This window comes from Anomaloglossus baeobatrachus, chromosome 2 (assembly GCF_048569485.1).
Source record: "Anomaloglossus baeobatrachus isolate aAnoBae1 chromosome 2, aAnoBae1.hap1, whole genome shotgun sequence".
Lineage (NCBI taxonomy): Eukaryota > Metazoa > Chordata > Amphibia > Anura > Aromobatidae > Anomaloglossus > Anomaloglossus baeobatrachus.
This window is the reverse complement of record NC_134354.1, coordinates 628,483,538-628,504,659: the sequence shown is the minus strand read 5'-3', so window position 1 is coordinate 628,504,659 and position 21,122 is coordinate 628,483,538. Positions and strand designations below refer to the sequence as shown.

General features: G+C 45.7%; 1 protein-coding gene across 1 annotated transcript in view; it reads right to left on the bottom strand.

Annotated features, from left to right (window-relative positions):
* The window catches only part of COG3 (component of oligomeric golgi complex 3), a 234,030-nt gene extending 233,008 nt beyond the window's left edge, over positions 1 to 1,022 (bottom strand). Inside the window, exon 1 of the mRNA XM_075336880.1 lies at positions 802 to 1,022. Coding sequence (XP_075192995.1) covers positions 802 to 951 — 150 coding nt within the window. The 5' untranslated portion in view covers positions 952 to 1,022. The remainder of the gene's footprint in view (positions 1 to 801) is intronic.
* Positions 1,023 to 21,122: the final 20,100 nt, after the last annotated feature.

Genomic DNA, 21,122 nt, shown 5'->3' with positions numbered 1-21,122 from the left:
GCCATCTCTATACAGGGGGGGGAACGTTGCCATCTCTATACAGGGGGGGGGAACGTTGCCATCTCTATACAGGGGGGGGGAACGTTGCCATCTCTATACAGGGGGGGGGGAACGTTGCCATCTCTATACAGGGGGGGGGAACGTTGCCATCTCTATACAGGGGGGGGGAACGTTGCCATCTCTATACAGGGGGGGGGGGGAACGTTGCCATCTCTCTATACAGGGGGGGGGGGGGAACGTTGCCATCTCTCTATACAGGGGGGGGGGAACGTTGCCATCTCTCTATACAGGGGGGGGGGGGGGAACGTTGCCATCTCTCTATACAGGGGGGGGGACGTTGCCATCTCTCTATACAGGGGGGGGGGAACGTTGCCATCTCTCTATACAGGGGGGGGGGACGTTGCCATCTCTCTATACAGGGGGGGGGGGGACGTTGCCATCTCTCTATACAGGGGGGGACGTTGCCATCTCTCTATACAGGGGGGGGGGGACGTTGCCATCTCTCTATACAGGGGGGGGACGTTGCCATCTCTCTATACAGGGGGGGGAACGTTGCCATCTCTCTATACAGGGGGGGGAACGTTGCCATCTCTCTATACGGGGGGGGGACGTTGCCATCTCTCTATACAGGGGGGGTGTTACCATGTCTCTATATAGGGGGGCCCTTGCCTCACCTGTGTGGGGTCATCTGCTCATCGCATCCATGAATATGAAGCTTTGCAGCCCCGGACACATCATGGGGACACGGACATCCCGCAGCCGGCGGAGCAGACCCCACAAGCTGTCATGCCGGGCACTCACCTCTGCAGGGATTGGCAGCTCCTCAGCCGCTGCCTTCAGCTCCAGCACGGAGTCTGTCTGCCTCTCTGTCATTGGGGCCAGCGGCTCCGTCCTCCGATCCCACAGTGCCAGCCTCTCCCGAGCCTCCAGCTCCTCGGCCCCGGCCATCATCTCCACTCCTACCCTCTACAGTGGGGCAGCCACAGAAGCAGGGTCTGTCAGATCCGCTTCCGGGATCCTGAAACCTGGCAACACCACCAAGGGGCGGGCTCACACGACCCGGAAGCGTTTACAGGGAATTAATCACGCCCATTGTCGCTGCTGCAAGGGATGTGGGGAGCCAATAGCAGCGCGCACCGCCTACTGAGCTGCTGACGTCATGGCCTCCACGCTGTCAGTAGAGGCGGCGTCTGGAGTCGAATCTCCCGGAAATGGGCGGAGCAGTGCGCAATGCGCATGTCAGCGCCGGAGCGGGTAGTCACAGTGACAGCCTGGAGCACGGGCTACAGTAAGAGGGGCTATGTGTGGATTTAGAGGGGGTTTCCGCCTGAAGGAAAATAAACCCCAAACGCCTTCATATTCCTGACATAATAATAAGAGCAGGTTTTCTTACCAGGTCTCTGTCGAAGGTTCAGGCTAGTGATTTTGTTGCATTGGTGACATTGCTTTCACCGCCGCAGCCAATCACTGGGCTCCTCCCTGCTCTCTAGAGTGACAGTATCTTTATACGTATACACATTAGAGATCTGTCAGTGTAGGGCGAAGAGGGGCCACCAGGGACCAGTCATATGATAGGTTCCCGGCCTTTCACAGGGTATTTCCTCTGCAATAACGCAGCCAGTGTGAATCAGGCCACATAAATCAGCTGACAGCACCCCTCTATCTAACATGTATTAGCGGGAATCTGTCACCAGGTTTTTGCCACCTCATCTGAGAGCAGCATAATGTAGGGGTAGCGATCCTGATTTCAGTGATGTGTCACTTACTGGGCTGCTTAGTGTAATATTGATAAAACTGATTAATCAGCAGCAGATTATCATTGGAGGACTACTTGGCGTGCTGCCAGGTAGTCCAGCATATTCATGAGCTCTGTATAAGGATACAGTTCCACTTGTGTGTGACTTGTGTGAGTCTCGCGTATCAAACGGCACACACTCTCCTGAGAGGAGCGGGTCGGCTGCAGGTATTTATATGCAGCGCAGGGGCTAGTGTCCAGAGAGTGTGCAGCCGTGCCAGGTGATACCGATGCAAGTCATACACAAGTGGAACTCCGGCCTAACTCCTAGATCTGCAGCAGAGAAAACATTGAGTTTATCAAATGACCGCAAACAGCTCAGTAAGTGACACATCACTGGAATCAAGGTCTCTGTCTTTACCTTATGCTGCTCTCAGATGGGGGGAGCAAAAAACTGGTGACAGATTCCCTTTACAGTGAACCTGTTAGGTGCAATATGCATCCAGATCCACAAGCAGTTCTGGGTGCATATTTCTGTACACTGTGAGGATTCTCCAGGGTCAGAGCAGGGAACGGTGGTCACGTGGCCGTGAGTATGTGATATGCAGACTCCTGGCCAGAATCCGACTACCTGGGTGCGGCATTCTCAATGTAAGTGTATAGAGCGAGGCCGAGCCCATCTAGTGACTGCAGACTTGTGGATTTACACATTTAAAGGGAACCTGTCAGGTGTAATATGGATCCAGAACCACGAGTACTTCTGGGTGCATATCTCTAATCCCCGCCTAACTGTCCCTGTATGCACTAGCATAGATAAAGAGATCTTTAGAAAAAGTATTTCTAAGATCTTTTATCTTATGCTAATGAGCGAGGGGACTAGTCGCAAGGGCGTTAGTTCCCCCAACTAATCCACCCTCTTAGCATGTTAGCACGCCTATTGCCTAGTGTCATCAGTGGTGACGCCTGTGTCTGTTGTCACCACATCAGACGCCGGGCAGTGCGCATGATCGGTCCCAGCACTTTCGGTCATGCGCACTAGACCTCTTTGAAATCGGAACATGTACATCAGGCTTCATAGTGCACAAGAGCAGAAGTGCGGTGAATTCAGATCATGCTCACTGACCGGCGTCTGATGCAGTGACAACGGACACAGTCACCGCTGATGACGCTAGGCAATGGGCATTGAATAGCATGTTAGCACTCCCCTGAGGGTATGCTAATATGCTAAGAGGGCGGACTAGTTGGGGGAACTAATGCACTGGTGACTAGTCCCTGGCCTCATTAGCATATCATAAAGGATCTTTAGAAATACTTTTTCTAAATATCTCTTTATCTATGCTAGTGTATACAGGGACGATTAGGCAGGGATTAGCAATATGCACCCAGAATTGCTCGTGGTTCTGGGTATATATTACACCTGACAGGTTCCCTTTAAATGTGTAAATCCACAAGTCTGCAGTCACTAGATGGGCTCGGCCTCGCTCTATACACTTACATTAAGAATGCCGCACCCAGCTAGTCGGATTCTGGCCAGGAGTCTGCATATCACATATGGCCACGTTACCGCCGTTCCCTGCTCTGACCCTGGAGAATCCTCACAGTGCACACAATGTGAGGATCCTGCAGTCACCAGATGGGTGCGGCCTCATTCTGTACACTTGTATAGAGAAGGCCGCTCCCGTCTAGTCTGATTCTGGCCGGGAGTCTGCATATCACGTATTTGTGGGCACGTGACCGCTGTTCCCAGCCCTGACCCTGGAGAATCCTCACAGTGTACAGTACTTGCAATGTGAGGGTTCACAAGTCTGCAGTCACATAGCGTGACACATACAGTGACTGCAGACTCGTGGCTTTAATGGAATTGTCCTGTGCAAATTAGTTATCACCCGTCTGCGGAATAGATAGCCTATTGATTGTTGGGGGTCCGACCTGTGTTACCTTCTCCTATCTGCAGGACGGGGGACTTTTATCCCTGGTAGAGTAAAGCAGCAGTGTCACACTCAACCACCTGTTTATTCATTCTCTATGGGGATGCCAAGCACTGTGCTCAGCCTTACCTTGCAGCCCCCAATGCACAGAGCAGGGTGGCCCACCTAATGAGCCATTTTGTCAGGGCATAAAAGTTCCTAAATCTGCCGACGAGTGCAGGACCCAGCGGAGGGACACCCCCTTTAACCCTTTATGGAGAGGAATATAAACAAAACAGTAATTCTGATGTGGCTTTTTGTTGTTTTTTAATTGCATTTAATTATTTGCGTTGCACAATGGAAGTGTTACCTTTATTTCTATAGTGTTATTTTGGTACAATAAATACAGTCTTTGACAAAGATTATTCGTTTGTTTGTGTGCCACCATATTCTGCGAGAACATACAGTATGTGAATATCCAGACCTGTCCAGCACGCTGGCTATCCTTAAAGGGAACCTGACCCTTAAATACAATACCAAGACTTGTGGAACTACAGGTCCCATAGTAACAATTTCAGGTTTTATAATGCTGGGGACCTCCTCCACTGCGTTACATAGCGACCATTAACAACATAGGTGGTCTCTACCTCACACTATCTGTGTAGGTGCTTACACTTATGGGTGAGAAGCTCTGGAGGGGGACAAAAGCCCACACACAAAATAGGGCAATACCGTCTGGTAAAGGAAGAGTGTAAGCGATGGTAGCGCTCATCTGAAGGTGTTGTGCAGGCACACCTATATAAGTGTGGAAAATCGATGCTGCTGCCTTGTGTCTGGAGCAAATGGTTCTTCCAGATATACAGTGTGTCCACCCAATCCTGTCCACCACCATTAACTTGAGAACGGCGGCAGCTATAGGCATAGAGGTGGTGTCTAGGTATAGTAAAGTAGCCATGCGCTACGCAAATAAACCAGCTATAGCGCCACCAGGTGGAAAACAACGGAGTTAGCATTTTTATCTCGAAAACGGAACGAGATAGAGAAAAAAAGTGAATTACAAAGTTGTAGGGCATCATCAATTCAATGCAAATGCTATGATTAGAACGTTTACAACTCACAAGGCTGCGGCCATGAAGCGATACCTCATGGAGACCTTCCTACAAGTCATTGGGTATGGTGGCTGCGTGGAGTGGCCTCCAGGTCAGGTTAGCATGACCCCATTGGACTTTTCTGTGAGGTCACATCAAACAGCAGGTGTATGCGACCCTTCCACCAACACTGCAGGACCTACGACGACGTATCACAGATGCTTGTGCAAATGTGTCACCTACCATATTGCACAACGTGCAGCAAGATACAGTATGCTGTCCAGAGTCCAGATGTGCATTGCAGCTGACAGTGGCCACTTTGAGCTTCAAAGTTAAATGAGCGCCATATGCATGACCAGCATTCAATGTTTTGTGGGGGTCATGGGTTTCATATTATTGCGTTGTTTTCCACCAGGTGGCGCTAAAGGTAGTTTCATTGTGTAGCGCATGGCTACTTTACTATACCTAGACACCACTTCTATGCCTATAGCTGCCGCCATTCTCAAGTTAATGGCGGTGGACAGGATATGGGTGGACACTGTATAATGGCAAATATGGAAACTGTCACATTTAAGTGAAATAAATGCATTTCTCAAGGTATAAAGGTTTTTATATATTGAGAAAGGTTCCGGTCCGATGTGTACGTACGTTGGCATTAATAAAAAAAAAACTGTTTTGGAATCCTAAGATTCTTCATACCATCAGCGCCTAAACATGACCGTTTCCATTTTTGCAATCTCTCTTATGGTTGATACCTGTGGGTGCTTTACACGCTGCAACATCGCTAACTGTATATCTTCGGGGTCACGTCGTTACTGACGCACATCCGGCATCGTTAGCAACATCGCAGCATGTGACACCTAGGAGCGACGATCAACAAAACATCAAAAATCGTTGATCGTTGACACGTCACTCCTTTTCATAATATCGTTGGTGGTGCATGCCGCTCGTTGTTCGTCGTTGTGTGATGTGTGACACCGCAGGAACGACGAACATCTCCTTACCTGCGTCCACCGGCAATTAGGAAGGAAGGAGGTGGGCGGGATATTCCGCCCGTTCATCTCCGCCCCTCCGCTTCTATTGGACGGCTGCCGTGTGACGTCGCTGTGACGCCGCACGAACCACTGCCCCCTTAGAAAGGAAGCGGTTTGCTGGCCACAGCGACGCCGCAGGGAAGGTAAATCCGTGTGATGGGTGTACGCGATGTTGGGCGCCACGGGCAGTGATTTGCCGCACAACCGATGGGGGCGGGTACGCTCGCTAGCTATCGATAGCAATATCGCAGCGTGTAAAGTGCCCTTTAGTGACTTTTTCTGCTGAGATTAGTTCAGGAATAAGAACTCTCTCTTAAGTTCTGTTTAGCATCCCAGGGACTGCAAGATGCCGTTGTTATTCCAACTCACAAATAAGAAACAAAGCATAAGACGCTCTTTGGGGCACAAAGGATGATCAAATTGTAGTGATGCAGGATGGCAGCCCAGAACTGGAGAATACCAAATACATGGTAGGGATAGAGATCCACATAATGCAAGACAGGACAGAGACAGCAGCACAGTTATAGAGTATATCCGAGACTTTCAAAAAAAGAAAATGTGCCTAATCACTAACAGGCAGGCAGTTGCTGCCTGTTGTGTACCGGTGCCGTTCTTCATCAGCACAGAGCAATCACAGAAGGTTCCTTCCAGGATACAATGGCTTTGTCAATTTCAGAGTAAAGGCTACTTTACACACTGCGATATCGGTCCCGATATCGCTAGTGTGGGTACCCGCCCCCATCTGTTGCGCGACACGGGCAAATCGCTGCCCGTGCCGCACAACATCGCGCAGACCCGTCACACATACTTACCTGCCCGGCGACGTCGCTGTGACCGGCGAACCGCCTTCTTTCTAAGGGGGGCGGTCCGTGCGGCGTCACAGCGACGTCACTGAGCGGCCGCCCAATAGCAGCGGAGGGGCGGAGCTGAGCGGGACGTAACATCCCGCCCACCTCCTTCCTTCCGCATTGCGGCCGGGAGGCAGGTAAGAAGAGCTTCCTCGTTCCTGCGGCGTCACACGGAGCGATGTGTGCTGCCGCAGGAGCGACGAACTACATCGTTACTGCTGCAGTAACGATAATCGAGAATGGACCCCCATGTCACCGATGAGCGATTTTGCACGTTTTTACAACGATGCAAAATCGCTCATCGGTGTCACACGCAGCAACATCGCTAATGCGGCCGGATGTGCGTCACAAATTCCGTGACCCCAACGACTCCGCATTAGCGATGTCGCAGCGTGTAAAGCCCCCTTAAGAGGCATACACAGGAGTTTGGGGTCAGGGTTACAGCAACTTCTTATTACCAACAGGAAAATGGAGATGAGCATATACAGTTAGGTCCAGAAATATTTGGACAGTGACACAATTTTCGCGAGTTGGGCCCTGCATGCCACCACATTGGATTTGAAATGAAATCTCGACAACAGAATTCAAGTGCAGATTGTAACGTTTAATTTGAAGGTTTGAACAAAAATATCTGATAGAAATTGTAGGAATTGTACACATTTCTTTACAAACACTCCACATTTTAGGAGGTCAAAAGTAATTGGACAAATAAACCAAACCCAAACAAAATATTTTTATTTTCAATATTTTGTTGCGAATCCTTTGGAGGCAATCACTGCCTTAAGTCTGGAACCCATGGACATCACCAAACTCTGGGTTTCCTCCTTCTTAATGCTTTGCCAGGCCTTTACAGCCGCAGCCTTCAGGTCTTGCTTGTTTGTGGGTCTTTCCGTCTTAAGTCTGGATTTGAGCAAGTGAAATGCATGCTCAATTGGGTTAAGATCTGGTGATTGACTTGGCCATTGCAGAATGTTCCACTTTTTTGCACTCATGAACTCCTGGGTAGCTTTGGCTGTATGCTTGGGGTCATTGTCCATCTGTACTATGAAGCGCCGTCCGATCAACTTTGCGGCATTTGGCTGAATCTGGGCTGAAAGTATATCCCGGTACACTTCAGAATTCATCCGGCTACTCTTGTCTGCTGTTATGTCATCAATAAACACAAGTGACCCAGTGCCATTGAAAGCCATGCGTGCCCATGCCATCACGTTGCCTCCACCATGTTTTACAGAGGTTGTGGTGTGCCTTGGATCATGTGCCGTTCCCTTTCTTCTCCAAACTTTTTTCTTCCCATCATTCTGGTACAGGTTGATCTTTGTCTCATCTGTCCATAGAATACTTTTCCAGAACTGAGCTGGCTTCATGAGGTGTTTTTCAGCAAATTTAACTCTGGCCTGTCTATTTTTGGAATTGATGAATGGTTTGCATCTAGATGTGAACCCTTTGTATTTACTTTCATGGAGTCTTCTCTTTACTGTTGACTTAGAGACAGATAGATACACCTACTTCACTGAGAGTGTTCTGGACTTCAGTTGATGTTGTGAACGGGTTCTTCTTCACCAAAGAAAGTATGCGGCGATCATCCACCACTGTTGTCATCCCTGGACGCCCAGGCCTTTTTGAGTTCCCAAGCTCACCAGTCAATTCCTTTTTTCTCAGAATGTACCCGACTGTTGATTTTGCTACTCCAAGCATGTCTGCTATCTCTCTGATGGATTTTTTCTTTTTTTTCAGCCTCAGGATGTTCTGCTTCACCTCAATTGAGAGTTCCTTAGACCGCATGTTGTCTGGTCACAGCAACAGCTTCCAAATGCAAAACCACACACCTGTAATCAACCCCAGACCTTTTAACTACTTCATTGATTACAGGTTAACGACGGAGATGCCTTCAGAGTTAATTGCAGCCCTTAGAGTCCCTTGTCCAATTACTTTTGGTCCCTTGAAAAAGAGGAGGCTATGCATTACAGAGCTATGATTCCTAAACCCTTTCTCCGATTTGGATGTGAAAACTCTCATTTTGCAGCTGGAAGTGTGCACTTTCAGCCCATATTATATATATATAATTGTATTTCTGAACATGTTTTTGTAAACAGCTAAAATAACAAAACTTGTGTCACTGTCCAAATATTTCTGGACCTAACTGTAGGTTGAATATATTAAAATAGAAATTTTATTTTAATACGTAAAATTTATAGAAAAACATAGGCAAGAGTTCTTGAAAAATGAGTGACCAATAGGCTACTGCTGCTGTTCTGTGAACCAAGTGGCGGCTTTTCATCTGCTCTGCTCTGTAGATGGGGTGAGATACGAGGGGCTGCTGATAAGTCTTTGGCTTTACCCAGAAAGAAACGAGATAGGGTGGTGAAACTTTAAATTTATTCCACGTACGGTACTCTCCACTGATATCAACACCCTTCTTACATCGGTATTCCAAGTTCTGTAAGCCTAGCAAAAAGAAGGATTTCAGTTGTACCTCAAACCAGGCATGCGTAGCAGCCATGGCATCAGAAATGGTGTGAACTTTGGTACCCTTGAGGTGTTTCTTCAGGTTTGGAAACAGATGATAGTCGGAGGGAGCTAGATCTGGTGAATAAGGGGGGTGGTCAACCAGCTGGAAGCCCAGCTCTGCAAGTTTTGCCGCGGTCGCTTGTGCAGTGTGAGCGGAGGCATTGTCTTGCAGGAACAAGATTCCTTTAGACAGCTTGCCGCGCCTTTTGGCTTTCAGAGCTGCCTTCAATTGGTCCAAAAGTTCAATGTCATACCTTTCATTGATGGTGGAACCCTTTTTTTTTTTTTAAACATATTTTATTTGATGTCAGCAAGCACATATCATCAACAAGAGAACATGTTGTTACATTCCATAAAATGTCTCCGGATTGTACAATGCTTCTGTTACATCATTTTCTTTTCCATTGTCACAACAATTTCATCTTCATAGAATTATCTTAACAATAATTAACTTTAACTTAACAACCTAACCTATTTGTTCAATTCAGTTGGTCCTTTAGATGCTCCTTATCTTCAGTGTCCCTAGTGTCCCTGCAGTGTCTTCCACACAATACCAAGATGTGTGTTCAAATGCTTTAATTAACTGGGTGATTTCCATTTGTGTAAAGCTTTGCTCAATAAATGTTCTCCACTTTTTGAAGAATCTTTTAGTGGACTTCTCCTTATGTTTCTCCGAATCCAGTTTGTTGTACATCATTATTGTTTTTAGGGTATCAACTATTCTGTATTTCTCGGAGTCTGTCTTATCAGCCAATTCCTAAGAAGGCATTTCTTAACTACAAGCAATACTACGTGTATTACACCTGGAATGTGAGCACTTGCTCTGTCAGTTTCCGTAGGGGCTTCTATACAGTGAAACAAACAAGCCTGAGGGGTGACGGGTATAACTACTTTCCAAATCCTCAATATGTACGCCACCGCTTCCTCCCATACCCCTCTCACTCGTGGGCATGGAGGAACCCTTTTAAAGGTAGTCCACTAGCAGCACGCCCTCCTTATCCCAGAACACACACTCCATCACCTTAGTGGCTGATTTTTGCACCCTGAACTTCTTTGGATGAGGAGAACCACTGTGACTCCACTCTTTTGACTGCTCCTTGTTTTCAGGGTCATACAAATAAATCCAGGTCTCATCCATAGTGACCAGTCGATCCGGGAAGGTTTTATCAGCCCAGAAACGCTGACAAATGGACCGGGAAGTTTTCACTTGCATGCTTCTCTGATCTTTTGTCAAACATTTGGGGACCCACTTTGCAGATAGTTTCCTCATGTCCAAATGTTCATGGATAAAGACACAAATATGTTCACGGGAAATCCCCATGATGTTTGCTATTGCTTTAGCTGAAATGAACCCAGTTCTTAACTGTGGAATATGAAGGGCATTGATCCCCCAATGTCTGCGACATATCACCATAAATATCCTTCACAGACTTTCCTTGCAGAAACAAGAATTTTATCACTCCTCTGCTCTCAGTTGCTGTGAATATCGCATTAGACTCCGTCATTTTGTTTTCCTGCGTGCGTAGAACACTGTTGTCATAAGCAACAAACACGAAATTTTGAAAACATATTGGACACATAAGGCTTTCATGTGATGTAACACCGTCGAGAGAGCAGAGCGGAAAAGAGGCCTTTGGTTCTGTTAACTAAGCCATTGTATCGCCGGCAGGCACTGTCTGTGATCGCTCTGTGCCGGCGAAGAAATGCACCGGGCACAACAGACAGGTAGGTAGCATCTACCTACCTGTTAGTGCTTAGGGATATTTTTTTTAAAGTCCTATATATACCCTTTAAGTTTTAATGCTCAGGTGCCAACTTCAAAAAGGCTCTTTCCATACCATCTTCATTTTAGTATAGAGGATCGTTTATTAATTTACTAAACTGATTTTGATGCAAAACATACATTGAAATCCAAATAAAAAATACTCACTGTCAGCGATCTGAGCCAATCAGTGCCAAACTGAGTACCAGAGGCCTACACAAGAGTTGTGGGGTCAGGCAACCTCATAATACCAAAAGGAAACAGGAGACTCACATATAGACTGAATATATTAAAATAGAAATTTTATTTGAATACATTTGTTAGAAATAAAATTTATAGAAAAAACATGGGCAAGAGTGATTAAAAAATTAGTAACCAATAGGTGGCAGTGGAGCATCACCAGATGACTATAGGTCATATAGGTAATGAGAACAGCAAATCACTGGTTACATATGCAACATCTACATTAAGTACAAAATAGATAATCCAGAAAGGAAAAAAGTATTGTATTTGCTAGCATGTGACAACTCGGATTCTTCACATCACATGCAAAAATCATGGATGAAAGTAATCGGGACGGCCATTGGCGAACCATGGTTATAATAATAAATGGAGAAGCACAATCAAATAGCAAGACATGAGAAATCTGCTGGAAAAAGTAGTCATATAGTACCTGGATGTGTTCAGCGGCTGTCTCATGACTTGTTAGGGGTACTTTGCACACTACGACATCGCAAGCTGATGCTTGCGATGCCGAGCGCGATAGTCCCCGCCCCCATCGCAGCTGCGATATCTTGTGATAGCTGCCGTAGCGAACATTATCGCTACGGCAGCTTCACATGCACTCACCTGCCCTGCAACATCACTCTTGCCGGCGAACCGCCTCCTTCCTAAGGGGGCCGGTCGTGCGGCGTCACAGCGACGTCACACGGCAGGCGGCCAATAGAAGCAGGGGGGACGCAGGTAAGGCGATGTTCCTCGCTCCTGCAGCTTCACACTCAGCGATGTGTGCTGCCGCAGGAACGAGGAACAACATCGTAACATCTGTCCTTCCGAAATTATGGAAATGACCGATGCTATACCGATCATACAATTTTGACGCTTTTGCACTCGTTAATCGTATCAAAAACGATTTACACACCGATGTCGACAGCGACGCCGGATGTGCGTCACTTTTGATTTGACCCCAACAACATAGCAGCTGCGATGTCGTAGTGTGCAAAGTACCCTTAAGGCTATGTGCCCACGCTGCGGAAAATGCGCGGATTTCTCGCGGAAAAGCCACGGATTTTCCAGAAATCTGCAGCACAGCTACTCCCCAGCCATTTCTATGGCATTTGGGAAATGTTGTGCCCACACTGCGGATTTTTCCGCAGCGGAAATCGTGCGGATTTTCGTGCGGAAAAATCTGCAGCATGTCAATTATTGTTGCGGATTTCTCCGCAGGGTCCCATATACTTACCTGCCTTGATAGAGACCCGAGTCACTTTCTCCGTCCGGTGTAGCGGCAGCGGCGGCAGCGCGGTGGATCCAGCCAGGTACAGGAAGGAAGAGGTGGGCGGGGTCTGCACGAGCTCCGGTCATGTGAGAGTTTTCTTTATTTTCAGGACTCTGAAAATTGTAGATTCACATTGAAGGCATCAAAACTATGAATTAAAACATGTGGAATGAAATACTTAAAAAAGTGTGAAACAACTGAAAATATGTCTTATATTCTAGGTTCTTCAAAGTAGCCACCTTTTGCTTTTATTACTGCTTTGCACACTCTTGGCATTCTCTTGATGAGCTTCAAGAGGTAGTCACCGGAAATGGTTTTCCAACAGTCTTGAAGGAGTTCCCAGAGATGCTTAGCACTTGTTGGCCCTTTTGCCTTCACTCTGCGGTCCAGCTCACCCTAAACCATCTCGATTGGGTTCAGGTCTGGTGACTGTGGAGGCCAGGTCATCTGGCGTAGCACCCCTGTTGAGGATAAAGAATTGAGTATCCAAAAATACTTAATTCAGCCATTTCATAGACTCAGTTATATAGTTCAGTAGATGTGAACTAACTCACATATTTGTGAATGCTTTTGTTTCTTACTAACATGTATATATGTATATTGCATATTCAGTGTATTTTCCTTAGACTCAGTATATACTAGGATATATATATATAGTTTGAAGATGGCTGCTATTTCCTGTTCTACACCCAAGACAGATGGACAAAGGAAATTCCTGGAGTCTGGACTGACCAATCCAAGGAGGATGTGTAGATCTCTCTACGTAATGAAGCCCTGCCCTGCGATATTTGATTGGACTAAAACTTTTGTTTACACCCCCTTACTGCTCGGTCTAGAGTTTCTTTCAAACAATAAAAAACACACTTGGTTAAGAGCCAGTCATGGAGATAGATGTAACTGACTTGCTGTCTAGTTATTTAATCTCTAAGTGCACTCATGACATTTTAATTAGAAACAGCAGCCGGATCTCGAGAGATCCTTTGAGTCTCATCACCATCGTCATTCTGACTTTGACAGTTGGCGCGCCAAGTGTGGGGCCACCGAGAAGAGTGAGTCAGAGCTTCCACTTTCCGGACATCTGGGGCTACTCCACAAGTATCCAGGTGTTGCTCGATATCGAGGTTTGATCGCCCTCCGTTTCACGGTAAGCATCATATACATTGTGTGTGCTGTTTTACCTGTGGATCGAGAGACACCTGGCGAAAGGGAATGGTCACTAGTCCGGAGAATGGTAGTGCACCGGAGACCTAACGGTGTGACTGTCGCTCGCCGGTGACCGAGAGAAAAACCCAGACCCTATAGGTGCTGGCTTTTAGGTCTTTTGTATAGGATCCGGCTGTCTGTATTTCTGAGCTGTAAGTAAGGTAGAAATGGGGGGCTTTTTGAGTAGCTGTTTATTTGTATATAGTGTATGGTTAATCAAGCTTGTGATTTCTCTGTTTGGTTCTCGGAGAGTTAATTGTCTGAGCAGACAGCTATAGAAATGGTGGAGAGAAGCCCAGCGTGCTTGCAGTCTTTTAAACAAAGGAAGAAGGGGGGTCAGTCCCTCACTGGCTGCTTATACGGGACAGAGAGCGGGAGTTGTATTACGCGCTGTGCCTGCAGTCTCTTACACAAAGAAAGCAGAGGGGGAAGTTATCAATCACCCACTGCCTGCAGTTTTTTTTTCTTCTTCACTGAGAGCGAAGAGGCAGACTGCGGGGGTCTGGTAGAGCCCAGGGACATCCATGACAGTCTTTCTATTGAGAACAAAGAATGCGAGAGGGGGGAGCAGAAGCCCACAGAAGCAGCTACATCCTTACATTCTCAGAGGAAGCAAAAAGGTGGGGGCCATATGTCCACCAGCTGCTTGAGAAAGAGCAGAGATCGAATTACACAGCTACGTCTCTGCTGTCTTTTAGCTGAGAAACAAGGGGGGTGGAGGAGTGAAGAGGCAGACATCGGTGGTCAAAACAGCGCAGCTCTTTGCAGTGAAGAGAAAGGAGGGGTCAGTGGGGTAACATACAGGAGATGGCTGCAGCCTTTGTATAGTAAAGCAAACAGAGTTGTAATGATTTGAAAGAAAGACAAGTGTTATTTTGGTTTGGATTAGAGAGAAATTAACGGGTTCATGCATTTTTCAGTCTTTTTAAATTGTTTGTTTTTGAACAGAAGTATGAGAACTAGCGATTCCCCTGTGTTGCGGATGACACAGCCACTGTTTGTTAGATATTAGATATTAAATATTGAATATTAAATATTGAATATTGAATGTTGGATAGATAATAGACGAGGCGGGAAGGGTTCTGTTAACTTAAAGTGGAATTAGCGTATTCCCCTGCGGTTCAGGCGCATGTCACTGTCTGCGTAGCAGACGAGGCGGGAAAGAATTTCACTTTAGTTAAGGTGAGGGTGCTGGAGTTAGCGGATTCTCCTGCGTATTAGACGCGAGCCACTGTCAGCGCGTTACAAACGCGGACGAGGCGAGAAAGGACTCCGTTGGAACGGCCGGTCCAATTAAGCACTGTATACTCTGTTCAAAAGATAAATATGTTCTTTTTAGTAGGAGCTGAGAACGCTGTCGCCCTAGTTACAAAAAAAAAACGGAAAAAATATAAAAGATTGCAAAAAGTTGTGTAAAATCGTTGGACTACCACTAGATGGCAGGCTGCAACCCATGTATTGAAGTTCAGATTAATCTCCAGTGAGAGTATACTGGAGAACAAAGACCTCATTCACTGTCTGTTGCTGTTTGTAGAATCACTAAATGTTTTTCTCTAGCTGTGCCTCATGGTTTTCCTTTAGAAGTCATCATATCTGGTGCTAATCAAATCTCTCTTTTGTATGCTGAAATGCAAATTTACAGGCACTAAAAGTATCCCTGGTTTACTACGTAGTTCCAGCCACTCCCAGTACACCCAGGGAGTCACAACATGGATGCTGCACCCGGAAGTCAGATGCCTGGAACTTCCTGTGGCAGCCGTCTTGCTACACCCACTGATGGCAGTACACCTCATAAGCCACACCCCTCGCAATGGCTCTTTGTCTAAGATTCTCCACCCATCCCCGGTGGGAGGTGTTCTGTGGTATAAATGACTAACACATTTGAATAAGTATAAATAGTATATTTGTTTACTCAGCTATCCCATAAATGCAAGTCAAAGATAAGTAAGTAAAACTTTTACAAAATTGATGAGTGGAAAGATATCTGTTTACATAAAATCAATTGGTATTTTAGAAGTCCTGCAGCATTATATCATAAAATAAAATAGAGGAAGGTAAATATGTATATCTTTGTACTGTGTTAGTTAATTTAAAACAAAAATTGTAAACGACTTACCCATACTGATGTCAAAATGTATCAAATCCATTTGTAAAAAGGAATTAGGAAAAATGTATAATGCATCCAATGTAGATATGGGAAATGGATGTGTTCACTGCTACGTCTTTGTTATAACAAAGCATGAGGTTTTTTTTTTTCTTCTTCCTCTCTCGCTTTTAAGAGATAAGGATGGAATGTGTCTTGATGGAATGTGTCTTTCCCCAATAGTGACGTAAGTTTGGTTTAACCCTTGGAGTTCAGGATTTCCCATTTTTAGTTTGCTGTTTATACCGGAATAGGGAATATTAAATTTTATGGGATGTGCGATATAATTTGTGTTGTTTTGTTTTTAATGGCGATTTATTTGAACAATATATTTTTATTTTGTGACTATCACCTTTTCTGTTTTTACGATTATTTCTAAACAATTCATATATTTTTGCAGGTTAGTCACCTAGTCACAGCTGTCATTTAATCATGTCTCAGTTGTTTCTACTATGAAAGGTTTTTCTTTTCTTTATGGATACAGTGTTTATTGTAAGGTTTTAAAATTTCCCAGTAATGTATATTGTTGTGAGATATACGTTATTTTCAGTGTTTGTTCTTTTTAAGTTTTAGTATGTGGCTAATTTATTACCTGCTGTTTTATTTTTTTTCCTTTTAGGGAATACCAGTATAAAAACGCAGAATTTTGCCATATTGGTAAATAAACAATTAAACAAGGGGGGAATAAGGTATTAATTATATTCTCCAGTTTCTTCGAGGGTGCAGTAGGCATATTAGATAGGTTTTGAAGTTGACCTTTTTTCCCATAGGTTATGTTTATTAGATTACTATGAGGTATATCTGTTAACTGAAATGGGAAAGTCTTGTCTTATATGTTTATTTGTTTATTTATTTGTTTATTTATTTAGTATTCTCAGTCATGTGAAGTATAGATGACCACTAACTGTATTATGATCAGAGATAAAGTTATAAGAATGATCTAATCTATATTTTTTAGTTTTTGTTTTTATAGATGAAACCAGATGGTGGTCGATTCTGCACTGGATATGCTGCTGTTTACACCACATGAGGTAGTCTAAATTCGACCACTCCCTCCAATCCTATTGATACAGGAGACAGTGATGCATTAATGCCTCTCTTGATGGGTAGAACAGGAGTGGGTAAGAGTCTTTAGAGGTGTATGTAGGTTGTAGATTTTTTCCTGTGGTCAAATGAATTAGGTATGCCGAAAAGAAAGTCTAGATCTGAGCTGATGGATTCGGATGGAGATCCTCGCACAGGTGCAGCTGACCAAGAAGCAGTGAACGGGCCTAGAGTTGAGAGTCTTTCACCAATACCGACCATGCCTTGGTGACACCGGTCACGTCAGTGACTTCTGTCACTCCTTGTGTTCTTAAATCCCTACAGGAACAAGCAAATCAACAAGGAATGGAGTGTGACATGCAGAGAGCCAGCTGACTGAGGAAGGTCTGTGGATAAAGGGTGGTAAGCTTTCTCTGCCATGAGAGCTCTTCTTAATGATGGCCCAGGTAACATCTGTGAAAGACAATTGTCAGTGTGTGCTTTGGTGACGCCAGGGTTCAGTACCCAGGTGGGCAGATTCACCCAGTCTCGTGAGACAAGTGCCTAGAACGAAGTGAGAAAAAAACTGTAAAGAGTCCGTAGAAACACCCTGCACCTACTCTACCCATTCTTAGGGGTGCTTCACACACAGCGAGCTCACTGCCGAGATCGCTGCTGAGTCACGCTTTTTGTGACGCAGCAGTGACCTCATTAGCGATCTCGCTGTGTGTGACAATGAGCAGCGATCTGGCCCCTGCTGCGAGATCGCTGCTCGTTACACACAGCCCTGGTTCGTTTTCTTCAAAGCCGCTCTCCTGCTGTGACACACAGATCGCTGTGTGTGACAGCAAGAGAGCGACAAATGAACCGAGCAGGGAGCAGGAGCCGGCGTCTGACAGCTGAGGTAAGCTGTATCCAAGATAAACATCGGGTAACCAAGGTGGTTACCCGATATTTACCTTAGTTACCAGCCTCTGCAGCTCTCACGCTGCCTGTGCTGCCGGCTCCAGCTCTCTGCACATGTAGCTGCTGTACACATCGGGTTAATTAACCCGATGTGTACAGCAGCTAGGAGAGCAAGGAGCCAGCGCTAAGCAGTGTGCGCGGCTCCCTGCTCTCTGCACATGCAGCTGCATTACACATCGGGTTAATTAACCCGATGTGTACTGTAGCTAGGAGAGCAAGGAGCCAGCGCTCAGTGTGCGCGGCTCCCTGCTCCCTGCTCACACTGGTAACTAATGTAAACATCGGGTAACCATACCCGATGTTTACCTTAGTTACCAGTCTCCGCAGCTTCCAGACGGCGGCTCCGTGCAAGCGCAGCGTCGCTTGCACGTCGCTGCTGGCTGGGGGCTGTTCACTGGTCGCTGGTGAGATCTGCCTGTTTGACAGCTCACCAGCGACCATGTAGCGATGCAGCAGCGATCCTGACCAGGTCAGATCGCTGGTCGGATCGCTGCTGCATCGCTAAGTGTGAAGGTACCCTTAGAGACTGCAAACTGATTATAGATGTATATCATGAGCACGTTGTATGCAAGTCTGTGCGTGTTGTGTAAATTTCTTTCCAGGTTTGGTCAGAGGCATTTCAGTGCAGAAAACGACATTATTGTTGAGAAGCACATGAAGGTGGTATGTAAAGAAAAATGTGTTTACAAAAAGTGTATATTTTATAGAAAAGTGGAAACTGGCAAATCGTGTATAAAATGTATATGTTTTGTTTTCTTTTTGCAATAAGCAGGTCTTTATGTAAGATGTTTTTTGGTTTAGCATAGACATGTATATTTTTATATAATTGACTAAATAGTGTGATAAACAGGTGTATTTTCCAATTCCAGATCTTAAATCAGAGCTATTAGCATATGGTCTCCAGGCAGGAGACTGATTGATCCTAAAGGACAAGCGAGAAAGAGCCATGAGTCAACACTAGAGGAGCTGATCCAACCACAGAAACATCTATGGATCCACACCTCGCATTGTAGAAGGGTTAATCAACCAGAGCTGCACTGAGCGTTCTGCTCATACTTATCCTTTTCAGAAAACCCTGTACAGTCTTAGACCAGCATTGCCAGAACAGTTAGAAGAGAGGACTTAGAGAACCTTGAGACATGGGGAAGTCCAACTACAAAGGGTGAGGACTCGCCTAGGAGTCCTTGGTCTCAAACCGGTGAAGAAAACCCCTTTCCCCTTTCCGCCCATGCCTCAACGTTCAGTTAGGCAGGTTTTTCAACAGATCTTTCTACCTCTCTTCCTAAGGGAACACAGTACCCTTAGAATTTAGAAATGGCAGAAGTAAGTCTTTAGGGGGGACTGTTGAGGATAAAGAATTGAGTATCCAAAAATACTTAATTCAGCCATTTCATAGACTCAGTTATATAGTTCAGTAGATGTGAACTAACTCACATATTTGTGAATGCTTTTGTTTCTTACTAACATGTATATATGTATATTGCATATTCAGTGTATTTTCCTTAGACTCAGTATATACTAGGATATATATATATAGTTTGAAGATGGCTGCTATTTCCTGTTCTACACCCAAGACAGATGGACAAAGGAAATTCCTGGAGTCTGGACTGACCAATCCAAGGAGGATGTGTAGATCTCTCTACGTCATGAAGCCCTGCCCTGCGATATTTGATTGGACTAAAACTTTTGTTTACACCCCCTTACTGCTCGGTCTAGAGTTTCTTTCAAACAATAAAAAACACACTTGGTTAACAGCCAGTCATGGAGATAGATGTAACTGACTTTCTGTCTAGTTATTTAATCTCTAAGTGCACTCATGACATTTTAATTAGAAACAGCAGCCGGATCTTGAGAGATCCTTTAAGTCTCATCATCATCGTCATTCTGACTTTGACACCCCATCACTCTCCTTCTTGGTCAAATAGCCCTTACACAGCCTGGAGGTGTGTTTGGGGTCATTGTCCTGTTGAAAAATAAATGATGGTTCAACTAAATGCAAACCGGATGGAATAGCACACCGCTGCATGATGCTGTGGTAGGCATGCTGGTTCTGTATGCCTTCAACTTTGAATAAATCCCCAACAGTGTCACCAACAAAGCACCCCCACACCATCACACCTCCTCCTCCTTGACGGTGGGAACCAGGCATGTAGAGTCCAACCGTTCTCCTTTTCTACAAAGACACGGTGGTTGGATCCAAAGATCTCAAATTTGGACTCATCAGACCAAAGCACAGATTTCCACTGGTCTAATGTCCATTCCTTGTGTTTTTTAGCCCAAACAAGTCTCTTCTGCTTGTTGCCTGTCCTTAGCAGTGGTTTCCTAGCAGCTATTTTACCATGAAGGCCTGCTGCACAAAGTTCTCTTAACAGTTGTTCTAGAGATGAGAAGGTATGTCCAAACTTTTGGTCTGTACTGTATATTATTACATATTCAGCAATATATTAATGCCTAAAGGCTCTTTCAGACATCCATGCTCACTGGTCCGATCTCAGATCGCAATACTCAGACTGACACCGCATCTGCTGAACCGAGCTTGCCATTCTCATTAAAATATATGAAGTCGTATCAGCAAAAACATTAGTGCATGCCCTCATCATCTCCCGCCTCGACTACTGCAACCTCCTGCTCTCTGGCCTCCCTTCCAACACTCTTGCACCCCTCCAATCTATCCTAAACTCTGCGGCCCGCTTAATCCACCTCTCCCCTCGCTACCCCCCAGCCTCGCCGCTCTGCCATTCCCTTCACTGGCTTCCCATCACCCAACGACTCCAGTTCAAAACACTAACCATGACTTACAAAGCCTTGCACAACCTGTCTCCTCCCTACATCTGTGACCTAGTCTCCCGGTACCTACCTGCACGCAACCTCAGATCCTCACAAGATCTCCTTCTCTGCGCCTCTCTTATCTCCTCTTCCCACAATCGCGTACAAGATTTCTCCCGTGCATCCCCCGTACTCTGGAACGCTCTCCCTCAGCACATCAGACTCTCCCCTACCATGGAAAGCTTCAAGAGGAACCTCAAGACCCACCTCTTCCAACAAGCCTACAACCTACAATAGCCCTCAGTCCAGTAGACCACTGCGCAACCAGCTCTGTCCTCACCTATTGTACCATCACCCATTCCCTGTAGACTGTGAGCCCTCGCGGACAGGGTCCTCTCTCCTCCTATACCAGTCTGTTTTGTACTGTTAATGATTGTTGTACGTATACCCTCTTTCACTTGTAAAGCGCCATGGAATAAATGGCGCTATAAAAATAAATAATAATAAGTCGGCACATTTCCCTTGGGTCGGGAGACAGTCAGTCCCCATGCGTTCCGATACGAGACAGGTCTGAAATATCCCTTAGGCCTCTATCACACATCCGTGAAAACCACGCACGTTTTTCACGGACGTGTCAAAGG